Below are 25,147 nucleotides of genomic sequence, written 5' to 3'. Positions count from 1 at the left end.
ACAGGGGCCAATTGGGCGGGAAGATATCCGAGATGGTGGAATCAGATGTGTTGTCTCGACTAACAGGGCCTTGACTTGCTTTAGAAGGAGGCCCATGAAATTTTGACATGGGCCTGTCGGTCTCTGATCTGGAGAACCTGGACAGTTCCCTTGTTTCAAAAGATATCACCTCCCACCGCGGGACAATACCATCCTTTGTTCTATTCATGTCATTCTGCCTGTCCTGAGGCGACATTGACACCGGGCACTTCCTTCGTTTGTTCTTGGTGCCTGTCTTTCTTTGTCCTTTCTACGTTCACTAGTCTCTCGTTTGGCGCGTCTTGTCGTGACGGCCTTCCTTCCCACCTTGTCCGCAGTCATCGCGGCTTGACCGTGTTCTTTTTTGGGATCCTACCCGTCCTCTCTTTGTGAGATACGCGACCACTCCTATCGAGTGTAGTGTCGCCTCAAAATCAAAAGCGACTTGTCAGTTCTTGACCGAGTACATGCAGTCAGTGTACTTGAAGAATAGACAGGTAGCCCGGCTTGACAATTCTGTCCCACGTCGACGCATTCCGGGCTCATCCCTTGGCTTGGACAGAAACCGGGACTGAGACACACCCGAGACCCTATTAGATCTCAGCCATGTCATTAAGATCTCCAAAGTCGCCCCAACAACAGGGCTTCGTGCCCATCAGCGGTTCGGGAGAGTCAACCGCCACCGAGCTCCAGGAGATTCCCCTCCGTCAAGTCAAGTCCAACGCCTCGACCGGCTCTCGTCGTCCCAACGAAGCAATGAACGAGAAGCACGCCCTCTTCGATAAGGCCATCGGCGGGCCCGCCGGCCGCCGCCGCCTCCGAAAGGACCTCCAACGCGCCGGATCCTCAAATCTAGGTGACGAAGATGTTTCGGTCAACGCCATGGGCCGCTTCTACAAAAAGATCATTGGCTTCTCCGTCGTTACCCGCTACCTCTTCTACGTTGTTCCCGTCGCCCTGCTTCTCGCTGCCCCCATCGTCATCATTCCTCTCGTCACCGAACAACATGGCATCAAGCTCGGTGATGGGCCGCTCCACAGCCTGTGGCTGCTTTTCCTCTGGATCGAAGTGTCGTGGCTGTCCCTGTGGGCCGGCAAGCTGGTTGCTCACTTCATCCCCTACATCTTCATGTTCTTCTGCGGCGTCGTCAGCTCCGGTACCCGCAAGTACGCGACTGTTCTGAAAGCGCTCGAGATCCCCCTGTCGCTCTTTTTCTGGGGTCTCGCTTCGTGGCTCTCTTTCCGCTTCATGTGGGAGGGCGCCAACCGCGAATGGGCCAACGTCGTTGTCCGCATCCTGTTGTCGCTTTTCCTGGCATCGGCCGTCCTGCTGGGCGAGAAGTTCTTAGTGCAGCTCATTAGCATCAGCTATCACCAGCGCTCCTTCGCCAATCGCATCCAGGACTCCAAGCGCGACATTTACCTCCTGAGTCTCATGTACGAGGCCTCGCGCACCCTCTTCCCCATGTATTGTTCCGAGTTCGCCGAGGAGGACTACGTTATCGCCGACAGTATTGAGGCCATGGTCAAGACAGGCAACGGCAAGACCGCCGCTCCTATGAAGATTGTCGGCGAAGTTGGCCGCCTCGGCGACAAGATCACCTCGGCTTTTGGAAACATTGCTTCCGAGATTACTGGCAAGCAGGTCTTCAACCCCAACTCTGCGCATTCCGTGGTTGTCGAAGCCCTCGAGAAGGTCCGGAGCTCCGAAGCACTTGCTCGCCGCATCTGGATGTCCTTCGTCGTTGAGGGTCAGGACGCTTTGTCCCTGGAGGACATCGTTGAGGTCATGGGCCCTTCCCACCGCATGGAAGCCGAGGAGTGCTTCAACGCCATCGACGCTGATCAGAACGGTGATATCAGTCTGGACGAGATGATCCGCAAGGTCGTGGAGATCGGCAAGGAACGCAAGGCCATTGCCAACAGCATGAAGGATATCAGCCAGGCCCTGGTTGTCTTCGACAAGGTTCTGCTCTTCGTCGTCCTGATCATCGTGATCATTATCTTCCTGGCCGTCTTCCAGAGCAGCTTCATTGCCACCCTGACCACCGCCGGTACCACCCTGCTTTCGCTGTCGTTCGTCTTCGCCGTCACTACGCAGGAGTTCCTGGGTTCTTGCATCTTCCTCTTTGTCAAGCATCCATACGACGTCGGCGACCGCGTCGACATTGCCGGTCCCGAGAAGCAGCAGCTCATTGTCGAGAAGATTTCACTCTTGTACACCGTCTTCACGCGCATCGACAAGATGCAGGTTGTCCAGGTGCCCAACATTGTGCTCAACAACCAGTGGATCGAGAACGTGACGCGCAGCAAGGCCATGAAGGAGACCATCGACGTCAACGTGGCCTTCGATACCACGTTCGAGGACATTGAGCTTCTGCGCCAGGAGATGGAGAAGTTTGTCCGCGCGCCTGAGAATTGCCGCGATTTCCAGCCCGACATCGCTATCGGTGTTGGCGGCGTCGGCGACTGCGACAAGCTCACCCTCAAGATCGCCATCAAGCACAAGTCCAACTGGCACAACGACGCCGTCCGCGCCACCCGCCGCTCCAAGTTCATGTGCGCTTTGACTCTGGCTCTCAAGAAGGTGCCCATCTACGGTCCTGGCGGCGGCGGCGACCCGCTCGGCCACCCTGCCAACCCGACCTACAGCGTTGCCGTGTCTGACGAGTTCGCCGCTGCGGCTCGCGACAAGGCCGACAAGGAGCGCGCCGCTAAGCGTCTCGCGAACCAGCTCGCCAACAACGACGACGACAACTCTGACAACGCCGACGCCCGCAGCACCAAGTCTGACCCGGGCAGCTCCGAGAAGCGCGCCGCTGACCACATCAACGCCCGCAACGCAGTTGTCGAAGCACTTTCCGACTGGGGCTACGACCCGACCTTGACGCGGACCGTTTCCGAACGCCTTCACCACCCACAGCAACAGCAGCACGGCGTCGCCCCGACTGAGCCCCATTCTGCGGCCACCGCACACGGCCAAGGCGGCCGCCGCAAGGCCGGTGAGACGCTGCCTCCGCACAGCCTGGGCGCTAGCGTCCAGCAGAGTGCGCCGGCGCAGCCTCGTCCATCGACCTCCAGCCGCATGGACGACCGTTCGTTCGATATCGAGCGGCAGGCCGGATTCGGCGGGCCGCCGCCGATGATGTCGTCCGCTCCGGGACAGGGGCCGTACGGCGCTAGCAGCACGGGCACCTGGCCGCCGACCGCCTCGGAGGCTGCTGCGAGCGGGAGGACGTTGGTTGGCGGCGGCGCAAGGCAGCCGGGCACTGGGATGGGCGGAGGCGGTGGGTTGGCGCCGCCTCAGGGGAGGTAAAGGCAACTACCTAGCCCGGTAAATAACATCGTGTTGTCAAAATGAAGGGAATGATCATTCGAACATGAACGCTTAGACATGGGGATAATGTATTGCGCCGAGCTCCCAAGGTGGTTTACATGACTATGGCGTCAGGATCCAGGAGGCAGAAGATGTGATAGATCAGGGGCGGGTGTGTCATGTTTCCTTCTACTTCCCCTTTTTTCGTTAATAGATATACCTGGCGAAGAGGCCAGTAGGTCTTACTCCTTTTTAAATCTTCTCTGGGTTTTAAAACATCGTCAAGCTACTCCCTATTTGCAGCCGTAGCCCGTAACTATATGATCTCAGAGGTCATTATACATCCAAGACACTAATGGAGCTTGCCTATCTCACCAGTAGGGCTAGAAAGTCCATGGACAGGTCCATGGGCAAGAATTCCACGACCGGAACATCCCCGGAGATGTCCCTGGGCCGAGGATGAGAGGTTCACAGATGAGACTCCGGACGGACGGCCCCGGACATGACCCAAGGACAAATAGAGCCCCGGATGAATACGGCCCCGGTAGGAACCCAAGCTATGAAAAGGAAAGAAAAAAAGAAGATAAAAAAGAAAAAGAAAAAGAAAACAGAAAACAGAAAACAGAAAACAGAAAACAGAAAACAGAAAACAGAAAAAAGAAAAAAGAAAAAAAGAAAAAAGAAAAAAAGAAAAAAAGAAAAAAAGAAAAAAAAAGGAATAAGAAAACAAATCTTTGGGCTACACAGGTCTTTGGACAGGGCGTTCACGGACAGAAGGTCCGCGGATATGATGTCTATAGACAACTCCTTGGGCCCTAGACAGGGAGTCCAGAGACAAGATTCCAGGACGGACAGGGCCCCGGACGAACAAGTCCGGGGACCTATTTGTCCTAAGGCCCTGTCCGTCCGTGGACCCGCCCCTGAACCCTATCTGTCCCGGGACCCTGGGGCCCCGAACGGACAAGGTCCCAGACGGAGAGGACCCAGGGACAAATAGGGACCAGCCTGGATATGGGCTTGGTTATAGGTAGGTCTACAGGACAGATAAAGATTTGTTTTCTTTTTCCTTTTTTCTTCTTTTTTTCGTTTTTTTCGGAGACGTGCAGGGCCACAAACCGTGTACACAGTAGGTGCTCAAGATCGCTTCACCGCCTTCTGAAAGCACCCCACCAGAGGTGGGTCAACCCTGATCAAATGAGGAGGGGTCATTGAACCTGTGCTTGGCTTCAGGAAGCCTCTGTAGGTTCCTTATTGAGTTGTAAAATTTGATGCACAGAATTTCATGGAGCAGCCAGGTGCAGCAATGTTGTCACAAACCATGAGAGTATAGGTGTTCGATGGTTCAACTGCCGTGTAAGTCGAGCAGCCTTGTCGGGCGTCAGCCTGAATGCGGGGCAAGGCTGGCTGCTCTTATCTTATCGCCCCGCATGACTTCACCTGCTGCTGGGCCAGGCGAAAAGCTCATGCTCCAAATGAGGGGCACTGAACATCTTGGGACAAGATCCAAGGCACAGATGAAACGGGACCTAGATGCGACGTTTGCTTGGGCGACGCCAGATGGTGCCCAAGCATGAGACCTAGAAATCTGGAATCAATGATGGGCAGCAACGTATTTGGCATTTTAAGCCAATTGGGGTAATTAACTCAAAATTTCTGGTCATCGAGGAGTCGAAATGCATCGGCGCAGCTGTGGTTCAGGCACCCAAAGCGACACTGCTTGGCTTGGCTGAGCTGCCGCCAGATCGTGGTGGGCCTGGGAGAGGTACCTGAGGATACATGATGCTCACAACCGCATCCAAAGCGCCTCAACAGCGGCGCAGCCGCATGTCCCCTATCAGGGTATCTCTACGCATATTCCCGGGGCTGCAGATCGATGATCGACCGACCCCTTACTCAGATTGGGTCAGTGTGGTGGACTGGATGACGCATCAAACGGATGTCAGGAACTGAACTTCGCTTGGTTGCTCTCACGAGATGTTCATCGCCTGGCGGTGTACCTTGTCCAGCCACATGGCGATGGGAACCAGGTGCAGACAGCCAAGGGACGGGCGACAGTATCTGAGGTCGCCCCAGAGAACCAGGGGTGTTTTCTCCAGGCGGCAAGCTGACTGAATTGATAAATGGAAGGTAGTGGAAGATGCTTGGCTCGAGGCAATGCTTGTGGGGACCAAGAGACAGCAGTTCAGAAACCCGACGAAGGAATCCATGAAGCATCAAGAAAATTCCAGGATGGTGGAAATGGCAATTCGCCTCCCGGCCTTGTCAGAGCCGTTGCCAGGGCGTTCGAGAGGTTGCGCGAGGTTTGAGGTAGGTTTCCAGAGGTAGCGAGAAGTACCTCGTTGTGGTGGGGTGGCAGAAGCTCACGGAAGACCGTGGAAAGCAACACCCAAAATCAAAGCTGCACTTAAATTCGGAAGGCACAACTGCCCCTCCTTCCACTTTCCAAACTTCAACTCTCCAACCAATTTCTCTTCTTGCAACAACACCAAAAATTTCATACCATTCTGAGTTGATCCCACCACATACGGGATTTCGGAAAGGTTTTCTGTTTTGCTTTCTCGCACCACAACACCACAACAGCAAGTCGTACGTAATACAGAGAACTCGCACACAAGATGGCTCCCGCCGTCGGCATTGACTTGGGCACGACCTACTCGTGCGTGGGCGTGTTCCGCGAGGATCGGTAAGCTCCAACACACCCTCTACTCTCATGAGCGCAGGTGTCGCATCACCGACCAACAATAAGAACGGGCTTTCCAAAGCTCAATCGGTCTGGTTGGTCGCAATGCGCTCATCTGCCCTCATGCAGAGAGTTCTATCGGTCACCCACATCATACTGACATCAGCTCTCTCACAGCTGTGAAATCATCGCCAATGACCAGGGCAACCGCACCACCCCGTCGTTCGTGGCTTTCACGGACACGGAGCGTCTCATTGGTGATGCCGCCAAGAACCAGGTCGCCATGAACCCCCACAACACCGTCTTCGACGCCAAGCGCCTCATCGGCCGCAAGTTCAACGACCCCGAGGTCCAGTCCGACATGAAGCATTTCCCGTTCAAGGTCATTGATCGCAACGGCAAGCCCGTCATCCAGGTCGAGTTCAAGGGCGAGACCAAGGTCTTCACTCCTGAGGAAATCTCGTCCATGGTCCTCACCAAGATGAAGGAGACGGCTGAGTCGTACCTGGGCGGCACCGTCACCAACGCCGTCATCACTGTCCCGGCCTACTTCAACGACTCTCAGCGTCAGGCCACCAAGGACGCCGGTCTCATTGCCGGTCTCAACGTCCTCCGCATCATCAACGAGCCCACTGCTGCCGCCATTGCCTACGGTCTCGACAAGAAGGTCGAGGGCGAGCGCAACGTCCTCATCTTCGATCTCGGCGGTGGCACTTTCGATGTCTCGCTCCTGACCATTGAGGAAGGCATCTTCGAGGTCAAGTCCACTGCTGGTGACACCCACCTTGGTGGTGAGGACTTCGACAACCGGTTCGTGACCCTCCACCATGACCAACACAAGTCAACATCATGTTACTAACATCAGAAAAGCCTAGTAAATCACTTCGTGGCAGAATTCAAAAGAAAGTTCAAGAAAGGTTCGTAATATAATTCGTTTTCTCACGTTTTCATCGTGTTGGCATTTTCTTCCGATTTTTCTGGTGTTTTCTCGATATATGGGGAGGTTGTTGGACCTGGTGATGGCTTCACCCGCCCGGTCTTGGCATGTCCCACTTTTCTCGCTGCACCTTCTCACCACGATTGCGTCTCTTGTCGTTTCTTTTCTTTTCTTCCTTTCTTTCCCATCTTACCGTCTTTCAACTTTTTTTTCCTATTCATCTTTTTTTCGTCTCGTTTGTCATCTTTCTTACGAAAGAAAAAAATACTAACGATGCATAGATCTCACGACCAACGCTCGTGCCCTGCGCCGCCTGCGCACTGCTTGCGAGCGCGCCAAGCGCACCCTGTCCAGCAGCGCCCAGACCAGCATTGAGATCGACTCGCTCTTCGAGGGCATCGACTTCTACACCTCGATCACCCGTGCTCGTTTCGAGGAGCTCTGCCAGGATCTCTTCCGCTCGACCCTGCAGCCTGTCGACCGTGTCCTCACCGATGCCAAGCTCGACAAGTCTCAGGTCCATGAGATCGTCCTCGTCGGCGGCTCGACCCGTATCCCGCGCATCCAGGTATGTCAACAGTCACACCAGACTTCGAGGCATTTTCATGCTAACAATTGGGGGTAGAAACTCATTTCGGACTACTTCAATGGCAAGGAGCCCAACAAGTCGATCAACCCCGATGAGGCCGTCGCCTATGGTGCCGCTGTCCAGGCCGCCATTCTGTCGGGCGACACCTCCTCCAAGTCGACCAACGAGATCCTGCTTCTCGATGTCGCTCCTCTGTCCCTCGGTATCGAGACCGCTGGTGGTATCATGACCAAGCTCATCCCGCGCAACACCACCATTCCCACCAAGAAGTCCGAGGTGTTCTCGACCTTCTCCGACAACCAGCCCGGTGTGCTCATCCAGGTCTACGAGGGTGAGCGCCAGCGCACCAAGGACAACAACCTACTCGGCAAGTTCGAGCTTACCGGCATTCCGCCCGCTCCTCGTGGTGTGCCCCAGATCGAGGTGACCTTCGACCTTGATGCCAACGGTATCATGAACGTCTCGGCCGTTGAGAAGGGCACCGGCAAGACCAACAAGATCGTCATCACCAACGACAAGGGCCGCCTGTCCAAGGAGGAGATCGAGCGCATGCTCGCCGAGGCCGAGAAGTTCAAGGAGGAGGATGAGAGGGAGGCCCGCCGTGTTGCTGCCAAGAATGGTCTCGAGTCGTACGCTTACTCGCTGCGCAACACTCTCAACGACTCCAAGGTCGATGAGAAGCTCGATGCCTCCGACAAGGAGAAGCTGCGCTCCGAGATCGACAAGATTGTCAGCTGGCTCGACGACAACCAGCAGGCTACTCGTGAGGAGTACGAGGAGCGCCAGAAGGAGCTCGAGTCCATTGCCAACCCGATCATGATGAAGTTCTACGGTGCTGGCGGTGGCGTTCCTGGTGGCGTCCCCGGTGGCGCTCCGGGTGGCTTCCCTGGCGCTGCCGGTGGCAGCCACGACAACGATGGCCCGACCGTTGAGGAGGTTGACTAAACGGCTAGTTGACCTGGGCCAAGCGTTGAGTTGGCGTTGCGTTTCCTTCTCGTCTCGGTTTATGGGAAAGACCTAGATTCGGTTTTCGTTTTCATGATAAATCATGGGGAAAAGTCGTCAGGGAGGCATGGGCTGTATTTTAGTTTAACGATTCCCGATTCCTTGCAATGAACAAAGGATCATTGACATGAAGACTCTTCCCTTCTAGTGATTGCTTTTAGTGAATGTGTTCCATGATGCAATGACATGCCAAGCTATGAATTCTGAACTATTGCGTTGTGTTAACTTAGGAGGTTGTTCCTAAATCAAGTCAAGGTCGGTCGGCAAGAGGGTTCATAATCATATACGCCTTGATTTTGTCCATACTCGAATTATACAGTACATGAAGCGTAAGGCCTGGAGGTCTCAATTAACTTCATTACGTACATCTCTCATTAATTCCCTGATCCATCGTCCTTAATACCCGCAGCTTCCCTCAGCCTCTTCCTCCTCTCGGCATCTTCCCTCCTATACGCCTTGTCGTCCACAACCGGTGGCTCAAACGGCTCCCGAAAGGCTGTGCCTGGTGGTACCCTCTCCTCGCGACTCTCCCAGATATCCTCGCTGCTTGGCTTTCCACCGCCGTACTTCCTCGCCTCCTTCGCGCGGTAGTGCTCCTTGATGGCCTCAGCCCGGGCTTCAGGCGGGTAGGTGCGCGTGCGCATGCAAAACCAGAAATCGTCCCACAACTCGGTGCACGGACGCACGCTGCCGTAGCGGTAGACGGCGTTCCACTGCGCTCCCGGAGAGTAGCAGTGCCAGGCGTAGTCGAAGGCGTCGCGGCAGGACATGGTGGTGGGCAGGGTGTGCTCGGACATGGCGATGGATTGGGGACTTCGCTCACGCTTTGGAGGGATGGGAAGGGTGGTGGGCGTTGTTGTGGGAGCGGTTGAAAGAGTGGTGGGAGCGGATTTGGTGAAGGGCCATGGGAGCCAGGAGGTGAGTGAGGAAGAGGTGGTGGATTGGGGTTGCGGGGATGGTGAGGGCTTCGTTTGAGGCGGGGAGGAGGCGGTTGAGGACTTGGTGTCATTCATGAGCATCTCCATGAACATGGCCACCTCCTTGTCGGCGGACAACTGAGTCTGCTGCTGAGAGGGTGATTCTTGGTTCTGTGTTGAGGTTGCGGAGGTTGCGGAGGGACTTGATGAACCCTCAGGCTTGGAAGCCAGGGATGATGACCAGAACCAGCCCATTGTGATGACCTTTGAGTGTAATTTGTCAAGCGGATCAAAAATACTCAAATGATATGTCGAGCAGTTGTGAGACTGAAGAAAGTCCTCGAAGGAGGGGAAGTGAGGGGAGTTTGTGCAGTAGAGCTGGTGTGAAGGAAGTCTGCCGTCTTCCATGTGCCAAAGACTTGCAGGCGAAAAGCTGTGAGTGATTGGCTGTGGGGCACATCCAAAAGGCTTGGCTTGTCCTTTCCGTATTTGGAAAGTGGCATGGTTGGTTTAACATCGGACTCTGGCCTATGACCTCATCAACCGGGGAGAGACAGTCGTGCCTGGCGGGGTTCGGGTTGAAGGAATCGAAGGTGTGCCGGGGCTCGACACCTCAGGCAGACATTCTCGGAAGTTCTTGGAGTGCAGATGAAGGGAAAAACGATGCTTCGGATACGCAAACACATGCAGCACCACCGTTACCTTGAGTTCATGCCCCACTGATTGGGCATCTTGGACAATCTCGGTCAATTGATCTGGCGTGCCCCAATTCAAGTGGTGTGCCACCCCGGAGTTCATCTCTCCAGTACTGCCACCGTTTTATCACTCAGTTTTTGGCCTCACTTAGCTGCCATGACACCATGATTCCGAGACGGGCTTTGAATCGCCCGGCATTCCGGGCCCTCTCCGCCTCGCCCCTAGTAAAGGCACCCTACTCCCCACGCCATCTTCTCCCAGCTTTGACATCGACTCGGACTGGGCAGCTGCTTGCAAGATGGCAGAGCACTGCGGAACATGCCGGCAGCGTTGGCACTATTGGAAATGACAAGACCGGGCATATTGATACTGGGCCGAATGAGTCCATTCTGTTCCTAGACAGTAGGTTCGGACAATAACTCCCAACTGCTCGTCGATCAATCTGCTGATCACCACCAAGACCTCTTCCCCCTCAAAGTCACCTCGCTCCTATTGTGGGGTCCAGAAGAGACTAGAGATCTCCTGAAGCGCTTCGAGAGCTCTTCTTTCCGCTTCGTCGATCCCATTCGACTCGTCAGAAAAGCCCTTCCAGACACTTTGCCTATCAAAGTCGTCGAAATCATCCCACGGCTGAAGGAAGGAGGCGCCTTCGTCAAGTTTAGCTATTCCCCAGATGTCTCTCTCGCCGAGATTGAGAGTAGGTTTCTGCCACGTTTCCTTCCTGAGCCCAAGAAGTTTGGCTAACAAGCCGCCAGGGCAACTGAAGGAGTGGCTAGACAAAAATCCAGTCACGCCCTGGTTTAACCCACTCCGAAGGCTCAAAGCAAGCCTCATTCTAGGCCGGCCATGGCTGGAAGACCTCTACCGTCTCCCGAAGAGCCGCCTCAAAGTTGAGTTTGTTTCAGCGGGCACCACGGAACCACCCTCCGAGCTTTCCCAGGAATCCCTCTACAGCCTGTTTCGCCGCTATGGCAAAATCTCGGACATAGCAGCCCAGCCGGCCGACTCCAAAGTCTTACCCCGGTACGCTCACGTTGACTTCGTGGTACGTATACTTCAACTAGTTCACCCAACCTCTTAGAATATATAGTTCTGACTAGTACTAGAGGGTCCGGGATGCCATCATGGCTCGGAACTGTATGCATGGATTCGTCCACCAAGAGGAGTACAGCAAGGCTCCAGCCCGGCTCCGGATATCGTACGAACAACGGGTCCAGAGTCATCAAATCTGGAACTGGGTCACGAGCCACCCACGGATCGTCATCCCCATCCTTGCTGCCTTCCTGGCCGCTTTCACTGTTGCAGTCTTTGACCCCATCCGCGAGTTTTTCGTCAGGGCCCACGTACACAAGTCTCTCGAGTTCACAAACAGCAAGTTCTACAAATGGTTCAAGAGCCAAACCTCGGATATCATTTCCTTTGGTGGCAAACGGAAGCCCCAAGACACAAGCGCCCTAACCTACCGGAAAGATCTCATCGAATCCCTTCATAATAGCCTGGTCGAAACCACCTCGACATTTGTTGTTGTCTCTGGTCCTCGAGGATCCGGTGGCCGGGAACTAGTCATGGATCACGCGCTGCGAGACCGAAGCGATGTCCTCATCATTGATTGTAGACAGGTGGTCGAGGCACGCGGCGAGGCCGGTACCATCAAGAAATTGGCGAACCAGGTCGGCTACCGGCCCATCTTTTCGTGGGCCAACAGCCTGAGCAGCATGGTCGACCTAGCCATCCAGAGCACGACCGGCGTCAAGGCGGGCTTCTCCGAGAACTTTGAGGCGCAGATTGTCAAGATCCTCCATACCGCGGGTGCAGCCCTCAAGGACGTTGCGCTCGGTGACAGAAAACAAAAGACAGACCCTGATGCCTCTCTTACTGATGACGCTTATCTCGAGAATCACCCAGAGAAGAGGCCCATTGTCGTCATTGACAATTTCATGCATAAGGGCGACGAGAAGAGTCTTGTCTACGACAGAATAGCTGACTGGGCCGCCGCCCTGGTCCAGTCCAACATTGCCCACGTCATCTTCATCACGAATGACGCATCCTTTGCAAAGCCGCTCACCAGAGCCCTGCCGGATCGCATTTTCAACCAGATCACACTGGGTGATCTCTCACCTGAGTTAGCTAAGCAATTTGTCGTCTCACAGCTCGAGGCTGAAAATAGCGTTCCCGCTACCCCTCACAAAGAAGGGGACAGCTCCACGTCAACGCTCAGCGAAAAGCAGATCCGCCGCGACCTTGAAGAGCTCGACGAGTGCATCGACGCGCTCGGCGGTCGCCTAACCGACCTGCAGGTTCTCGCCCGCCGGCTCAAACTCGGCCAGAGCCCCAAGAAGGCTGTCTCAGACATCATCGACCAAAGCGCATCCGAGATTCTGCGCATGTATCTCCTTAACAACAAGAATGGCCATAATCCCAACACCAGCAGCGGCGGAAACTCCGGCGTCTCCCAAAAACGCTGGTCTACGGAACAAGCATGGTACCTCATCCGGGCGCTCGCCACCAGCCCGACCCAGTCCCTGAGGTACAACGAGGTCCTGCTTTCCAACACCTTTGCCGCTTCTACAACCTCGGCCGCGACCAACCCCGAGGCTGCTATTGAGAGCCTCGCCGACTCGGAGCTTATCTCAGTCAAGTCAACGCGCGGCAGGCCGGCTACCATCCGTGCAGGCAAGCCCGTGTACCAAGCGGCGTTCAAGCGGCTAGTTGATGATCCTGTGGTGCGCGCACGCATGGACCTGGCGATGGTGCAGGAGCTGGCTAAGATTGAGGCGGGGACGATCAGTAAGGTTGAGACGGAGCTGGCGGTGCTCTCGAACCTGCCCAACCAGCCCGCCCAGGCGGGTGATAGGGCCAAGTATCTCCTGTCCAAGCTACAGGGGAGCCAGGAGAAGATTATGCAGTATGAGAAGCAGATGGGGGAGCTGAAGAAGGTTTTGGCTGAGGAGACTTAGCGTCGATGCTGAGTGGTAAAGTTTGAAGAGACGACCAGCGAGTACATCTGCTTGGCTGTTAGATGATGAATACCCTCGTGGGTGTATATCGATGGTAGGATTGCCAACAATTTATCTCCACTAAAGTGTTCGAAAGCCACAAGCCATCTTCAAAAGGAGCGAGTGCCATCCTAGGTTCCGGCGTACCGACCAGGACTCTCTTACCCCTGCCTTCACGCCATCAGCATAGTGGAACATAATTCCTGCGTTTGACGCGGACCAGTAATAATCCTGAGGACTGGGTGATATGGCTGATGGGCGACATCCTAGACGCATTACTGCTCGAATATTCCGGTCCCTTGGTTGTGTCTGGTGCCGTGATGAAATCACGAGAGTTATCACCTCGTGTAAGTGCAATGGCCAATCATTCATTGCCCCTCTGTTCCCACATCGGCACGGAACAAGCCCCTCATCCCACTTCAACAAACGGCCAAAACGTCATCACCAACTCTGAATTTCGTGCGATGCACAGCTCGATTGCCTAAGCTACCTAAGTAAGGTATCAAGTGTTTGGAGGGCAAGCTTGAACTGAACCTTTGCGCTCCTAGCGTCTGCTTCACACCAAAAGAACTCCCTCTACACCACCGTCATGCATTCCAACGTAGACCCAGCCATTCTCGAAGCCCTCGGCCTCGAGCCAACAAGCTCAAAAATGGTGGCTCATGGAGGATCCGGCTTTTCTTCGACCTTCAAACTGATTGCCGACAAAGATGGTGAACAGCGTACGTACTTTGTCAAGACAGGATTTGGTCCAGAGGCCGAAGTGATGTTTCGAGGTGAGTCTGAATGCCGACAGGCGTGCGAGACTCGATGTTTCTTATGTAGATCTCTCTCTCAACTTTCTTGCCATCATATATCCTAATATCTTATTCTTTTCGTTACTTTTAACACACCTCTCATCACGTCATTCCCTTCCGGATTCCGTCACACCCAAACGCCCTCTCATGGCTCACATCCATCTAACCCCCTCTCAGGAGAACACGCCTCCCTCAACGCCCTCTACTCCGTCGATCCCTCCCTCAACTTCGTCCCCCGCTCCCACGCCCACGGCCCGACGCACTCGGGCGGCAAATTCTTCCTCGTCACGGACTTCCTGGAACTCGGCTCCTCCGCGCCCGGCGGCACCGGCCTCTCCCTTGCGGCCAAGCTCGCCAAGGTGCACACCACCCCGGCCCCCATTCCTCCCGGCTATTCCAAGCCCATGTACGGCTTCCCCGTGACCACCTGCTGCGGCTCCACGGAGCAGGACAACACCTGGACCGAGTCGTGGGCCGAGTTCTACGCCGAGCGGCGGCTGCGGGCGATCCTGCGCGAGGGGTTGCGCAAGAACGGCCCGGACAAGGAGCTGGCGGCGGCGGTCGAGAAGGTCGCTGACAAGGTGGTGCCCAGGTTGCTTGGGGATGATCATCTGAAGGGGGTGTACCCGGTGGTTGTGCATGGGGATTTGTGGAGTGGGAATCACGGAAGGGGGAGGATTGGAGGGAAAGGAGGTGCCGAAGAGGTGGTGTATGACCCGGCGTGTGTGTACGGGCATTCTGAGTATGAGTTGGGAATTATGCGCATGTTTGGAGGGTTTGGCAGCGGATTTTGGAAGGAATATGAGCGCCTGGTTCCCAAAGCGGAGCCGAAGGAGGAGTTTGAGGACCGTGTTGCTCTTTATGAACTGTGAGCCCCGTCACCAACTCACTTCGACCCAAGATTTGACGGATGGCTAACGCACTCCCAGGTACCATCATCTCAACCATTTCGCATTGTTCGGCGGCGGCTACCGCAGCGGCGCCATGTCCATCATGAGGAAGTTGATCGCCAAGTATGGAGGGGGGCAATGATCTTGGGGTGAAGGGTCATGTTACTGAGAGATCGAGAACAGTTCCATCCTCGAGTTCACAGACCTCCGGTTCCCATGAGCATTAATTACAGCAAATAGGTATATCCACGAACATTAGCATTATCGTTAATTCTTCTCAGGCCTCTGTCTCGGGATGCAGCTCCACAGAGTCGTCATCCTACTCATTTCATCCTTCGCGGCCCGGCGATGGACTTGAGCCTGCAGAACGCAAACTTTCTGGCGTGCTTGGGACCCCAGACCTGACAGGTACAATCGGCGGTTTGGCAGCTGTTCCATGGCCAGGTCCATACAAAGGCCGGATACGAACCATCCCTCCATCAGGAGCTATCAACATCGACGGGAAGCGGATATTAACCTTTCCAGTGTCAGTCACCGAGTGGCTTTCTCATGGTCGCCAGCAGTGGAAAACATACCTCATTTGTGATATGGGCATACTTCAAGCCCACGCCATCCGCAATGACCCTCAACCGCCCCTTGCACCAAGCCCGCTGCTCCTCCGTCGTGAAATCGCAGTTCTTGACGCACGTCAATGACCATATCAAAAACATGGCCGGAAGCGCCTTGTATCCCCCCTCCTCTCCGCAGACAAACCCGGACAACCTTTCCGACTCCCGCCCCGCCGCTGTCATGATCGGCTTCCCGTTCAACCGTCCGCCCAAGTGGTATGGCACGGATGCGATGATGTCGGGTATTGCCTCCTCTTGGCTCGTGCGGAGCGCCTGCTGATACTCAGTGGATGTGTGGTAGTGAGCCGGCGCGCAAGCCCAAGCACCCAGGCGCACGTCGAGCGAGACAAGCAGGACGCGGAGGACGCGCGCCATGTTCCACGCCATGGCCGTGACGAAGTCTGGGTACACGTCGATGCGGCCAGGAAAAATGTCAGCCTTGTCGTACAGAATGGATCCTTTCCGTCGTTTGAGGCCGTCTTCGGTTACGTGGGCAATGGTGCGGAATCGGAAGGGCTCCTGGATGGAGGCTAGCCAGTGGGATATCTTCTGATCCAAGTCGTGTACACGCTGGGAGAGGAGACGTTTTTGAGCTATTAATGTTTCGTCGGATCTGGAGGAGACGGTGAATAGGAAACGGTCAACTTCAGTTCTGAGTTCGCCATAGGCTAGGGCGAATCGCTGGCACTGAGCTAAGAGGGTGTTGGTGTCGCCTCCAGACATCCACCATTCGGAGCCGAAGGGTAGAGGAGCACCAGACGATAGAGTGCGTGAAATCTTGCGGACCAGGTTAGCATTGAGGCTGAGGCAAATCTCTGGTCCGGGACTCGAACATACCAGGTTGTGTCTCACAGCGTTGAACAGGACCCTTCCTATCCGAGTTTGGCACATCTCATCTCTTCCCCGCGTATGGACGATGTTGACAGCACCGTCTATATGGGTGCGCCATGCCAGCATCCTGCTCTCTTTGTGGCCCGTAATATTCTGAAGGAGAGCCAAGTCAGGAGGAGCAGTCCGGACCATAAGATGACGCCAACACCACTCACCTCATACAAACATAGCAACAATACGGCAGCCAAGGTTGCGTCTGCACGGAGCAAGGTCGGATTGCCCAGCGCCTTGTGTGTTTGGGCAAGAGCCAGTGTGTGCTCTTTGAGAGACAATTGCGAGAGGTTCACGCCATCGGCCGTGGAGCGGTTTCCGAGGAGCGCGAAGGCGCAAGCATTGAATGCGTGGTGCAATGCGGTTCCCTGTGGTTGTGTGCTCATCAACGGCACGAGATATTCCATGAAACCATGAGGAGCGGAGCCCAGGGGTAGCAGGATGAAGTTAGATCCAAAATAACATGCGGCTCGATGAGCTAGGGGAATGGTCAGGGCCGTTTCTGGCGGAGGACTAGGGCTGGGACTGAAGGCCTGGTGCCTTTTCCACGATTTCTGGGGATATTCCTGGACAAAGATGACGGTCCGCTGCCGTGATGATGACGGGTTTTGGAGCTGGTGGTGAGGGTGATGTTGTTGCTGGTGCCGTTCTCCATGATGTTTTCGTAGCCGTCTCACTGTTGAACCAGTCTGGTCGCGGTGGACAATCTCAAACTCGTGCCGGTAACCACCGCATACTCTCCGCGACTTTGCGCATCTCTGACATGTCGGTTTTCCCTCATCACACTGCCATCATGAGAGTTAGAATGAATGGAACAGCTACAGGGCCATGGTCTAAGGGCGGTCATCTGGTTCTTTCGCTCCAATAGGCCGCCGGACGAGGAATATAGGAGGGCTTCGAGGGAGGCCGTCGTCCGATCAGCCGGAACCCACCTTGATCCGTCTTGCACGGCAAGTCCGGCATCCTCGGGAGGGCTTCCCGCCGTAGACCATGTCAGGTAAGCAGCATGAATCAAGGAAAAAGGGTGACTTTGTCGTTGTGTTGTGTGTGTTGTCTGTGCCGGCAATGTCTTATTATTATTATACGTGGTTTGTATGCCGCACAAGCCTATCGTCGTCTCAGCTGTGTCACCTGTTGCGTGAGAGATGCTCAACAGTTTAAAGTCTCTGTTCGCCGGCGTCGATGGATATGGATGGTCTGGATGATACGGATGATGGAGTTGAAGAGGAGCCGTCCGTCAAGTGCCGAGTGGCCAAACTCGGTCTAGGTCAGGCGAGCCTTAAGTTAGGCTCATGCACCGGTCGGTCCGGGCCCCCTTGCTTCACCCCGGGATGCCCCGCCCTGCCGGGGTCCGGCGTCGTCGGCCAGGCCCAGCAATTGGCCACCCTTGGCGAAGCCGATGGCGTTTTGGGACGCGACAAGATGGAGACAGGGCGCATCGATGATATCCCACACGAGGAGTGGCGGAGTTTGAGCAACGGCAAACTTGCCGAGCGTGGGTTGGGTCAAGTACACTAAGCCGTCCGTTGACAGTACCAATCTCTCGGTGTGCAGTACATACAGGGACAAACAGATGACTGTTGTTGCTCTGTTGACTGCCTTTTACTGCGCTCCGTATGTAGTGAGGACTCTATTTGCCCCCCAATTTACCTACTCATGAACAACCTGTTGTATGTACAGTGCCAGATCGAATGTTGGTTGGACATCTCATGATAGGAAACAAAGAACCTTACGCCTCCATTCGCCAACACGTCGTAATATCATCCGCCAGGCTCAAGTTGTAAAGATCTTCATCTATTTTGTCGGAAGAGTTGAACGTACAGTACTTGTTGGGGGTATCTTGTCTTGTAGTGATCTTGTTGTTTCAACGCTAAACGTCCGACAGAGAAACATCGCCGATCATGCTACCTCACCACTTGGTCGGAGATTCCAAACTCGCAACTATGCCCTTCTCGGCTCCAAGATCCGGGTATCGTGGCATCGCCTGTCAAAGGCCAAAAAGTCTACCACTCCCCGGAGACCCTGCTTGATCTGCAACAAGGCCAACTGCCGCTGCTTCATGCGGGCGGGCATGGTGGAAGGGGGCTGATTGTCGACCTTGGCCCGGACATATAACATCCAGTTCGTGCCAACGGGTTGCAAAGTAGTGGGATTAGGAAGTTGCCGTGACGTTGCAGATTCACTGGTCACGGAGGCTTGGAAGTGACGGGTCAAGCAATACTCGATGCCCTCCCGCCACCAGCGGTAAGACTCTTCGATAAGACTGGATTTGAGTCTGGAACAGTCTCAGCAGCGAAGCGCGGCAAAAGGGGGGAAGAGGTATGCGATGATCGGGTAATTCTTTGGGACGAACCTGAACTTATTCTCGGCGAGGATCTTTTCAGCTCTTGGATCAGCAATCTCCAGAACCCTGCGTTGGGTGATGGAGGGGTCGATTTGCCGGTTTGTTGGATCGGGCAAATCATTCCACCGCAGCGTTGGTCGTTTGGCAACTGGGATCTCAATGTAAGGAGACTTTTGACTGGAAGGAAAATGTGAGTAAACTGGTTGCTCGACCGCCATGCCGGAGGAGGAATCTCACTTGGTCAAGGCGTCATTTGCGATCTCGACCTCTTCTGTGATGTCCATTCGAAGTTGCACAACAGCAGGCTGTTTGGCAAGGATTTGGTGCAGCTCTTGCCATTGAGCAGTGATCGGCAGCAGGCGCTCCCTCTGAAGCTGCTTGATGGTGAGAAAGCCCTTGACATTCAGGTCCGATGGCTCATAATGCTGGATGTGCCTGTAAGAGTGACGCTCGGGAGTACCCGCGACACCACAGAGGATGCTCCGGGCCTTGACGATGAGATCGTCTGGCACAAATGAGGTGAGGAAGATTTCGTACGACATGGTGAACTGGTGTTACGGAATGAAAGGGAATATGATTCCAATTTTCGAGGGCTCTTATTTGCGACTTGATGCGGGCTTCATTTTTGGTCGCTCGGAATTGGGTCTTCGAGGTTCAATGAGCTCGAGGTTGGATCGGGGTTTGGTTCATTGAGCGTGCTGCAGGTCGCGCCTGGAGCCCAGCCATCCACGAAACCACGTGGGTCCGTATGTGCAAAGTAAAACCCTAACCCGTGGTTTATGGGTGACGCCCTTGGGTCGTCCTCTAACCTCTTCAAGTTCACCTTTGCTGCCCATCAGGTAGGGCCCAAGTTCTTCGTAGAACCTCCCCCAATCCTGTGTCTTGTTTTTTCTTGACTTACTGTTGGTGTTCTCGAAGATGGCAGAAACTCTTCGGCTATTTGTTGGACCCGTCATCCACTCTCTCTCAACCTCCCATCTCGAGATTCTGCCACATGCAGCCTTGTTTGTCGATATTCATGGCCAAATCACCAAGTTTTGCAAGCATGTCGATCCAGATGATGCCAATTTTGGCCCTGACCTTGTTCAAGATAACGTGAAAATCCACCGCCTCGCTCCGGGTCAATTTCTCATTCCCGGGTTCGTGGACACGCACAACCACGCCCCTCAATGGGCCCAGCGTGGCCTTGGGCAAGGCATGCACATCCTCGACTGGCTTGACGCCATCACTTTCCCCAACGAGGCCCGTTTTGCAGACCCGGACCACGCCCGTCGAGTCTACTCCTCCTGCGTCGACGGCTTCCTGCGCCAGGGCATCACCACCGCGTCCTACTACGGCTCGCTCCACGCCGAGGCCACCAAGATCCTGGCCGACCTATGCCTCGCCAAGGGCCAGCGCGCCCTCATCGGCAAGTGTAACATGTCCCGCAACAGCCCAGACTACTACCGCGAGCCGTCCGTTGAGGCCAGCCTGCGCGCTACCGAGGACTGTATCGCCCATGTGCGAGCCCTCGACCCAGAGGGCTCGCTCGTCCGATATGTACTTACCCCGCGCTTCGCCATCTCGTGCGACCCGGAGCTCCTCCAGGGTTTGGGTCATCTGGCGCGCGAGAACCCGGACCTGCATGTCCAGACGCACTTCAATGAGGCTGAGCAGGAGATGGCCTTCACGAAGGAACTGTTCCCACAGTTCGCCTGCGAGGCCGACCTATACGAACACTACGGCTTGTTGCCGGTCGGGCGGAGTATCCTGGCCCATTGTTGCCATATGAGCGACTACGAGATGGGCCGGCTGCGGGAGTTAGACTGTGGCGTGGCACACTGCCCCATCTCAAACATGACAGTCGGCGGGGGCTTCATGGCGGCTCCTGTGAGGGACTTCCTTCGTCGGGGCATCAAGGTCGGTCTGGGCACGGACAGTGGTGGTGGCTTCTCAAGCAGCATGCTTGACGCTATGCGGCAGGCCATGATTGCCAGCCACGCCCGAGAGGTCATGTCCAAGGGAGAGGACAAGGGCTTGTCGGTCGACGAGGTCTTCAACTTGGCCACGCTGGGTGGTGCTCGCGTCTGTGGTCTGGAGCGTGAGGTGGGTAACTTTGAGGCTGGCAAGCAGTTCGATGCTATTGTAGTTGGCACGCTTGGGAATGAGCAGGGAATCATGACTATGGTGGAGGAGGGAGATAGTCTCAGGACGACTTTTGAGAAGTTCATCATGACCGGAGACGACAGGAACATGGCCGAAGTCTATGTCCGAGGCCGGTTGGTCAAAGGCGTATCCAAGGCATAACTGCCTCGACACCAAAGCAAAGATCCGACGCCAGATAAGCAATCGTCTTTCAGGAGACTCGATTTAAACACGTCTAATCTAAATAGGTATGTACCAAACCAAAGTTAACCCAACGCCCAGCGTTGTTCCTTATCAATCGAACATATCAACAAATCCCGACTCTAATTTCAACGTCCGATGAGTCCATCAGGCAAGACGAACGGTTCTGGTCTCACAACCATAAAAGAAGCCCTTCCTGTTATGATATCCCACAACAACGCCAACCCTCCGGAACGATTCTGGCTGACCCCATCGGCGAGTTGGCAGCAGCAGGAGCATCGCGAGTTCGCCGATCTCGAGGCACATAATGTCCTTCTCGGCCCCCTCAGGAACGTAGGGAGCGAATCGACTTTTAGTCTTGCCACCAGCTGCTGCCGCGACCGGTGCCAGATAATCCAGCTGGGCCACCACCTCACCACTATGAGCGTCCCTTAACAAGATCCTTCCATCCCCGTGATGGCGGGCGTAGATGCTCTGGCCAGGAAGCTCGGAGAAGTCGAAGCCGGTCCGGCCGCCACGGTTCCGTTCGATGCTTTCCCATGGAACTTCTCTGACCGTATCGTCTGAGATGAACCGGCGGAACCGGCCTCGCACTTCAACGACTTTGACTGCACGACCTCGCTCTTCCATGGCCCGTCCTCGGTTGAGGTAGGCAAGGTCGGGGTCTTCGTTGTTCACATCTGGGCCTGTGTTGGGTGGATCGGCATGCTCGACAGTGAGGAAAGCAAAATCCTTCGCTGGAGTGAACGGAATCTTCGCCCGAACCGGCACCTGAAGGGGTAGTGACGCCCAAGACCACGAGGGGGCAATATGCTGCAGGCTGTGTCGAGGATCGACCGCCGTCGTCACAGACCAGGCGAGGTGCCTTGCGAAATCATCCCTCCACAATCCCGCAAGATATTCCTCGGTTACCAAAGATCCGCCGTGTGCTGCTTTGGCGTTGTAAAAGCGCACCGCGAGACCGGCTATGGCGAGGAACCTGTCTTGAGACGCCACCAGGTCCCGAGGTGTGTACGCCTCGACAATGTCAAGCCACTCCTCGTGAAGCTGGTTCTCGTCACCTGTGCGGCTGAGTTCGAGGAATCGCTGCGGACAGCTGCGAGGGGGGTCACCATCCGCCGCCTGAGAAACCGGCTGAGGCTCTTTCCCTTCAACGACCTGGCATTCGGCGCAAGACCAGTACCAGCGCTGTGCGGTCCAGTAGACAACCCGAGGTGATAGACGCTCCTCCTGGAGCGTCCAGCCGCGCTTGGCTACCGGTGACTCGAAGCGGACACGATTCAAGGGTATCTCGTCGTCATGGAGCCACCACTGTTCCCGCAACGGGCTGGGATGGCCACGGTATTTCCATGCCAGACGGTAACGCAGCAAACGGTCGGTCGCCTTGGTGCTCGACGCCGCGATAAGCGTGAAAGCGGCGTTGCCGTACACCTCGTGCATCATCCCGGCTTCCTTGTCCCAGTCCGTGCCTTTGGGAATGCAGATGTTGTCGATCCAGATGAAGTAAAAGCCGAGCGACTCCGCGATTATTATGGCATCTTGCATCGTCTCGGGGAGATCCCGCATACAAAACGGCTTTAGCCTTTCGGGCACGGGTCGTCCATTGACAGTCATGGTACGTGCGCCCTTAATCCTGGCCCATTCGGCTGGTGGCATTGCTGCCGGGTCGCCCCACGAGTAGCTGAGGACGACATAGTCGACATGGGTCTGCGGACCCTCGACCAGCTGGACCATGTTGTCGGGGAGGATCTTGAGGAGCCAAGTAGGGTTCCGATGTGACCATCGGTATCTTGACGTGCATTCGTGATTGGTGAGACAGTTGTGGATGATGCCGCGAAGCTCCCCAAAGTCAACCTGGAGGGCCGGCTGTCTGTCATGCCCTGGAAGCTTGGGACGAAGAGGGGGATTGTTGCTCAGGTGGATCGAGGCTGAGAACCAGGTCCTTTTTGGTGATTTGATATCGAGCAGTAGCTGGCAACTCCCTGAAGAGCTGAGGCTTATTGTGGCATATATCGGCCACTGGCTGTCCGGTAGTGCCAGTCGCTCCGTATCTTGTCTCGTGATTTGGTTTAGGAGAAACGCCCGCCGGATCGCCCGACATGTCGGGCAGCCGGGGGAGGCAGCACATGCGTCGAGTTCGAGGAAGTTGGAATGGACAATGCGAGACGCAGAGGTTCCATGAAAGCTGTGGCCCCGTCTCCTCTGCACTTCGGCCCAGCGAAGCAGCTCGTTGATGGCAACACAGCCTTCGCATTGACGATGGGAAGGTCGGACATTCGAATCGGTCCAGAACCCAGAACCCGAGATGGTTATTCGGATCACGTCCCACAAAGCATCCATGGTGCTGGACAGATTGTTGACGCGAGAGGGAGAAGGTGGATGGCAAAGAAAATGAAACCAAGATCCAACATATCGCTGAGGCGGAGGTCGAAGATATCAACAAGCCAGCTAGTCCATTACGAGGTAGAGTCGCCGGACACGACGCCCTTGGAAAGGGTTTCTTCTGGCTATGTACACGCAGCATCGAAGGAGAGGAAAGACTAATGCTGTTGCTGAGTGGCGTCTTGTCATTCTGCAACTCTCGGTGTATCCGCTTGGAGAACATACTAGACACTAAGACGCCGTCAAGCTAAGTGGTCATGAAAGACTTGACTAGTGGTACTTGGTGTATGTGGGGTTACAGGACCAAGCCATTCGGTAAATGACTCGAAAATAACCTGCATCTCACATGCAGCCTCCTTCATCATGTTTCCTGCAGGCTCACTGGCAAGTGAGAAGTGCCGTGTATGGCGACCTTACCATGCCCTTGGGATCCGGGGACGTGAGCGATGAGAATCTTTGGTGGGAAACGGGTTCTCGGTGGGGGCCATAAGTAAGTCCAGGCGCTCACGGCAACGCAGGCTGAGCCCCGGGCCGAGTCTTAATGAGGCACGTGTTCTCGAATCGGAGGCCTACGAGCACCTGGATCTCGGAAAGGCCAAGAAAAATAAGGCTCGTTTGACAACGGATCGAAGATACACCCGGATCAGCCGGCGGCGCAGTGGTGGTTGAGCAGTGGGAACCCGAAGCGGATGGCGCCGTTGTGACACCCACACGGTCACGCGTTCAGTCTACCATCACTAAGAGCCCGGCGGCCGGCAATGAGTGACCTCGGCGTGGAAGTGAGTGAGCCACCTGTGCGTGAGAAGGTGGAGGTGTGTCGGCGGTTTGCCGGTCGTTGGCTAAGCGCCCATCAAACTCATACGCGTTGTCGTCTCTATTCTGTCAATATGGGAGCTTCTTAGCCAGCCAGCTGTTCGTGCGCAGCATGATAGTAACTGATCTGTCAGCAACTCGAACCACTTTGGTGCCTAGAACGAAGACGTTTAGATGTCTAGGTGCTCGACCAGATCTGTTGGGTCAACTGTTGGGGAGGTCCTCTGCAGGCCTGTTAATGGAATCTGGGGAGCTCCAGGCTCAAGAATGAAAATCAGCGAAGTCGAAGGGGAAATATACGAGCTTGGATCCAATTGGGCCTTTGCGGAGTACACTTTCTCGTCTGTGAAGCACCTGGCACGTTAGCGAGCCAGCATGGTTGTAGAATGCGGAGAGACGTCTAACCCCATCAACAGGAACGAAGAGAGCCTGCCTGGAAGGAGGGATCCAACAACCCGGAAACCTGGGATCTGGTCCCGTCCCGTCGTCTGGGTCGAACAGTCCTTGATGATGGTGGGGTTCAGAGCGGGGTCTTGGATCTTCGGACATGGAGGGGTTTTGTTGCTGAGTCAGCCAAACCCGGAGCCAAGGTGGTTGCCTGGCTGTGCCGGTCCAGTGAGACAGGGGGCATTCGCCGGGGACTTTCCATTTTGGGGCTCAGCCTTACGGCAGCCAGCCCCACTTCCGCAACGATACCCGGGACCCAAATCCGACCGGAAGCTCGACTCCCGTCTCACCTCAACGCCAGCGACCTGGCACGGAGCAGCCCGGGTTGACGGCGTTGTTGGGGAAGTTTGACCTCTGCTCCTCCCCTCGTGTTTGCGTGTATGGTTCCTGAGCTGACCCAAGAAGCTTAACCAAGCCTCGATCGTTGTGACGGGTGTGTCCGCTCTCTGGATTGCTAAAGTCAGGTACTCCGCAGGGCGTTGGTATTGGCGGCCGCAATGAGAGAA

General features: G+C 55.4%; 9 protein-coding genes across 9 annotated transcripts; 5 read left to right on the top strand and 4 right to left on the bottom strand.

Moving 5' to 3' along the window:
* Window positions 1-624: 624 nt before the first annotated feature.
* VTJ04DRAFT_8460 (uncharacterized protein) lies at window positions 625-3,333 on the top strand (the record flags this gene model as incomplete). The annotated part of the gene is made up of 1 exon (XM_069366900.1): window positions 625-3,333. The coding sequence occupies one exon, from the start codon at window positions 625-627 to the stop codon at window positions 3,331-3,333; it is 2,709 nt and encodes a 902-aa protein (XP_069215282.1).
* A 2,615-nt stretch (window positions 3,334-5,948) lies between these two features.
* Window positions 5,949-8,484, top strand: VTJ04DRAFT_8459 (uncharacterized protein; the record flags this gene model as incomplete). Its single annotated transcript, XM_069366898.1, has 5 exons — window positions 5,949-6,016; window positions 6,191-6,823; window positions 6,884-6,930; window positions 7,232-7,518; window positions 7,576-8,484. The coding sequence occupies 5 exons, from the start codon at window positions 5,949-5,951 to the stop codon at window positions 8,482-8,484; spliced, it is 1,944 nt and encodes a 647-aa protein (XP_069215281.1).
* Window positions 8,485-8,918: 434 nt separating this feature from the next.
* Window positions 8,919-9,716, bottom strand: VTJ04DRAFT_8458 (uncharacterized protein; the record flags this gene model as incomplete). The annotated part of the gene is made up of 1 exon (XM_069366897.1): window positions 8,919-9,716. One exon carries the CDS (start codon window positions 9,714-9,716, stop codon window positions 8,919-8,921), a length of 798 nt encoding a protein of 265 aa, XP_069215280.1.
* A 605-nt stretch (window positions 9,717-10,321) lies between these two features.
* Window positions 10,322-13,114, top strand: VTJ04DRAFT_8457 (uncharacterized protein; the record flags this gene model as incomplete). Its single annotated transcript, XM_069366896.1, has 4 exons — window positions 10,322-10,559; window positions 10,618-10,854; window positions 10,913-11,202; window positions 11,264-13,114. 4 exons carry the CDS (start codon window positions 10,322-10,324, stop codon window positions 13,112-13,114), a joined length of 2,616 nt encoding a protein of 871 aa, XP_069215279.1.
* A 628-nt stretch (window positions 13,115-13,742) lies between these two features.
* On the top strand, window positions 13,743-15,060 carry VTJ04DRAFT_8456 (uncharacterized protein; the record flags this gene model as incomplete). Its single annotated transcript, XM_069366895.1, has 4 exons — window positions 13,743-13,929; window positions 14,128-14,818; window positions 14,880-14,963; window positions 15,024-15,060. The coding sequence occupies 4 exons, from the start codon at window positions 13,743-13,745 to the stop codon at window positions 15,058-15,060; spliced, it is 999 nt and encodes a 332-aa protein (XP_069215278.1).
* Window positions 15,061-15,168: 108 nt separating this feature from the next.
* Window positions 15,169-17,322, bottom strand: VTJ04DRAFT_8455 (uncharacterized protein; the record flags this gene model as incomplete). Its single annotated transcript, XM_069366894.1, has 5 exons — window positions 15,169-15,357; window positions 15,416-16,225; window positions 16,286-16,432; window positions 16,495-17,115; window positions 17,263-17,322. The coding sequence occupies 5 exons, from the start codon at window positions 17,320-17,322 to the stop codon at window positions 15,169-15,171; spliced, it is 1,827 nt and encodes a 608-aa protein (XP_069215277.1).
* Window positions 17,323-18,271: 949 nt separating this feature from the next.
* On the bottom strand, window positions 18,272-19,216 carry VTJ04DRAFT_8454 (uncharacterized protein; the record flags this gene model as incomplete). The annotated part of the gene is made up of 3 exons (XM_069366893.1): window positions 18,272-18,605; window positions 18,684-18,851; window positions 18,912-19,216. The coding sequence occupies 3 exons, from the start codon at window positions 19,214-19,216 to the stop codon at window positions 18,272-18,274; spliced, it is 807 nt and encodes a 268-aa protein (XP_069215276.1).
* A 376-nt stretch (window positions 19,217-19,592) lies between these two features.
* VTJ04DRAFT_8453 (uncharacterized protein) lies at window positions 19,593-20,960 on the top strand (the record flags this gene model as incomplete). The annotated part of the gene is made up of 1 exon (XM_069366892.1): window positions 19,593-20,960. The coding sequence occupies one exon, from the start codon at window positions 19,593-19,595 to the stop codon at window positions 20,958-20,960; it is 1,368 nt and encodes a 455-aa protein (XP_069215275.1).
* Window positions 20,961-21,146: 186 nt separating this feature from the next.
* VTJ04DRAFT_8452 (uncharacterized protein) lies at window positions 21,147-22,733 on the bottom strand (the record flags this gene model as incomplete). The annotated part of the gene is made up of 1 exon (XM_069366891.1): window positions 21,147-22,733. One exon carries the CDS (start codon window positions 22,731-22,733, stop codon window positions 21,147-21,149), a length of 1,587 nt encoding a protein of 528 aa, XP_069215274.1.
* Window positions 22,734-25,147: the final 2,414 nt, after the last annotated feature.

Source organism: Mycothermus thermophilus (genome assembly GCF_041956435.1).
Source record: "Mycothermus thermophilus strain CBS 625.91 unplaced genomic scaffold VTJ04scaffold_6, whole genome shotgun sequence".
NCBI classification, from domain to species: domain Eukaryota; kingdom Fungi; phylum Ascomycota; class Sordariomycetes; order Sordariales; family Chaetomiaceae; genus Mycothermus; species Mycothermus thermophilus.
This window is presented reverse-complemented; position numbering and strand designations above follow the sequence as displayed.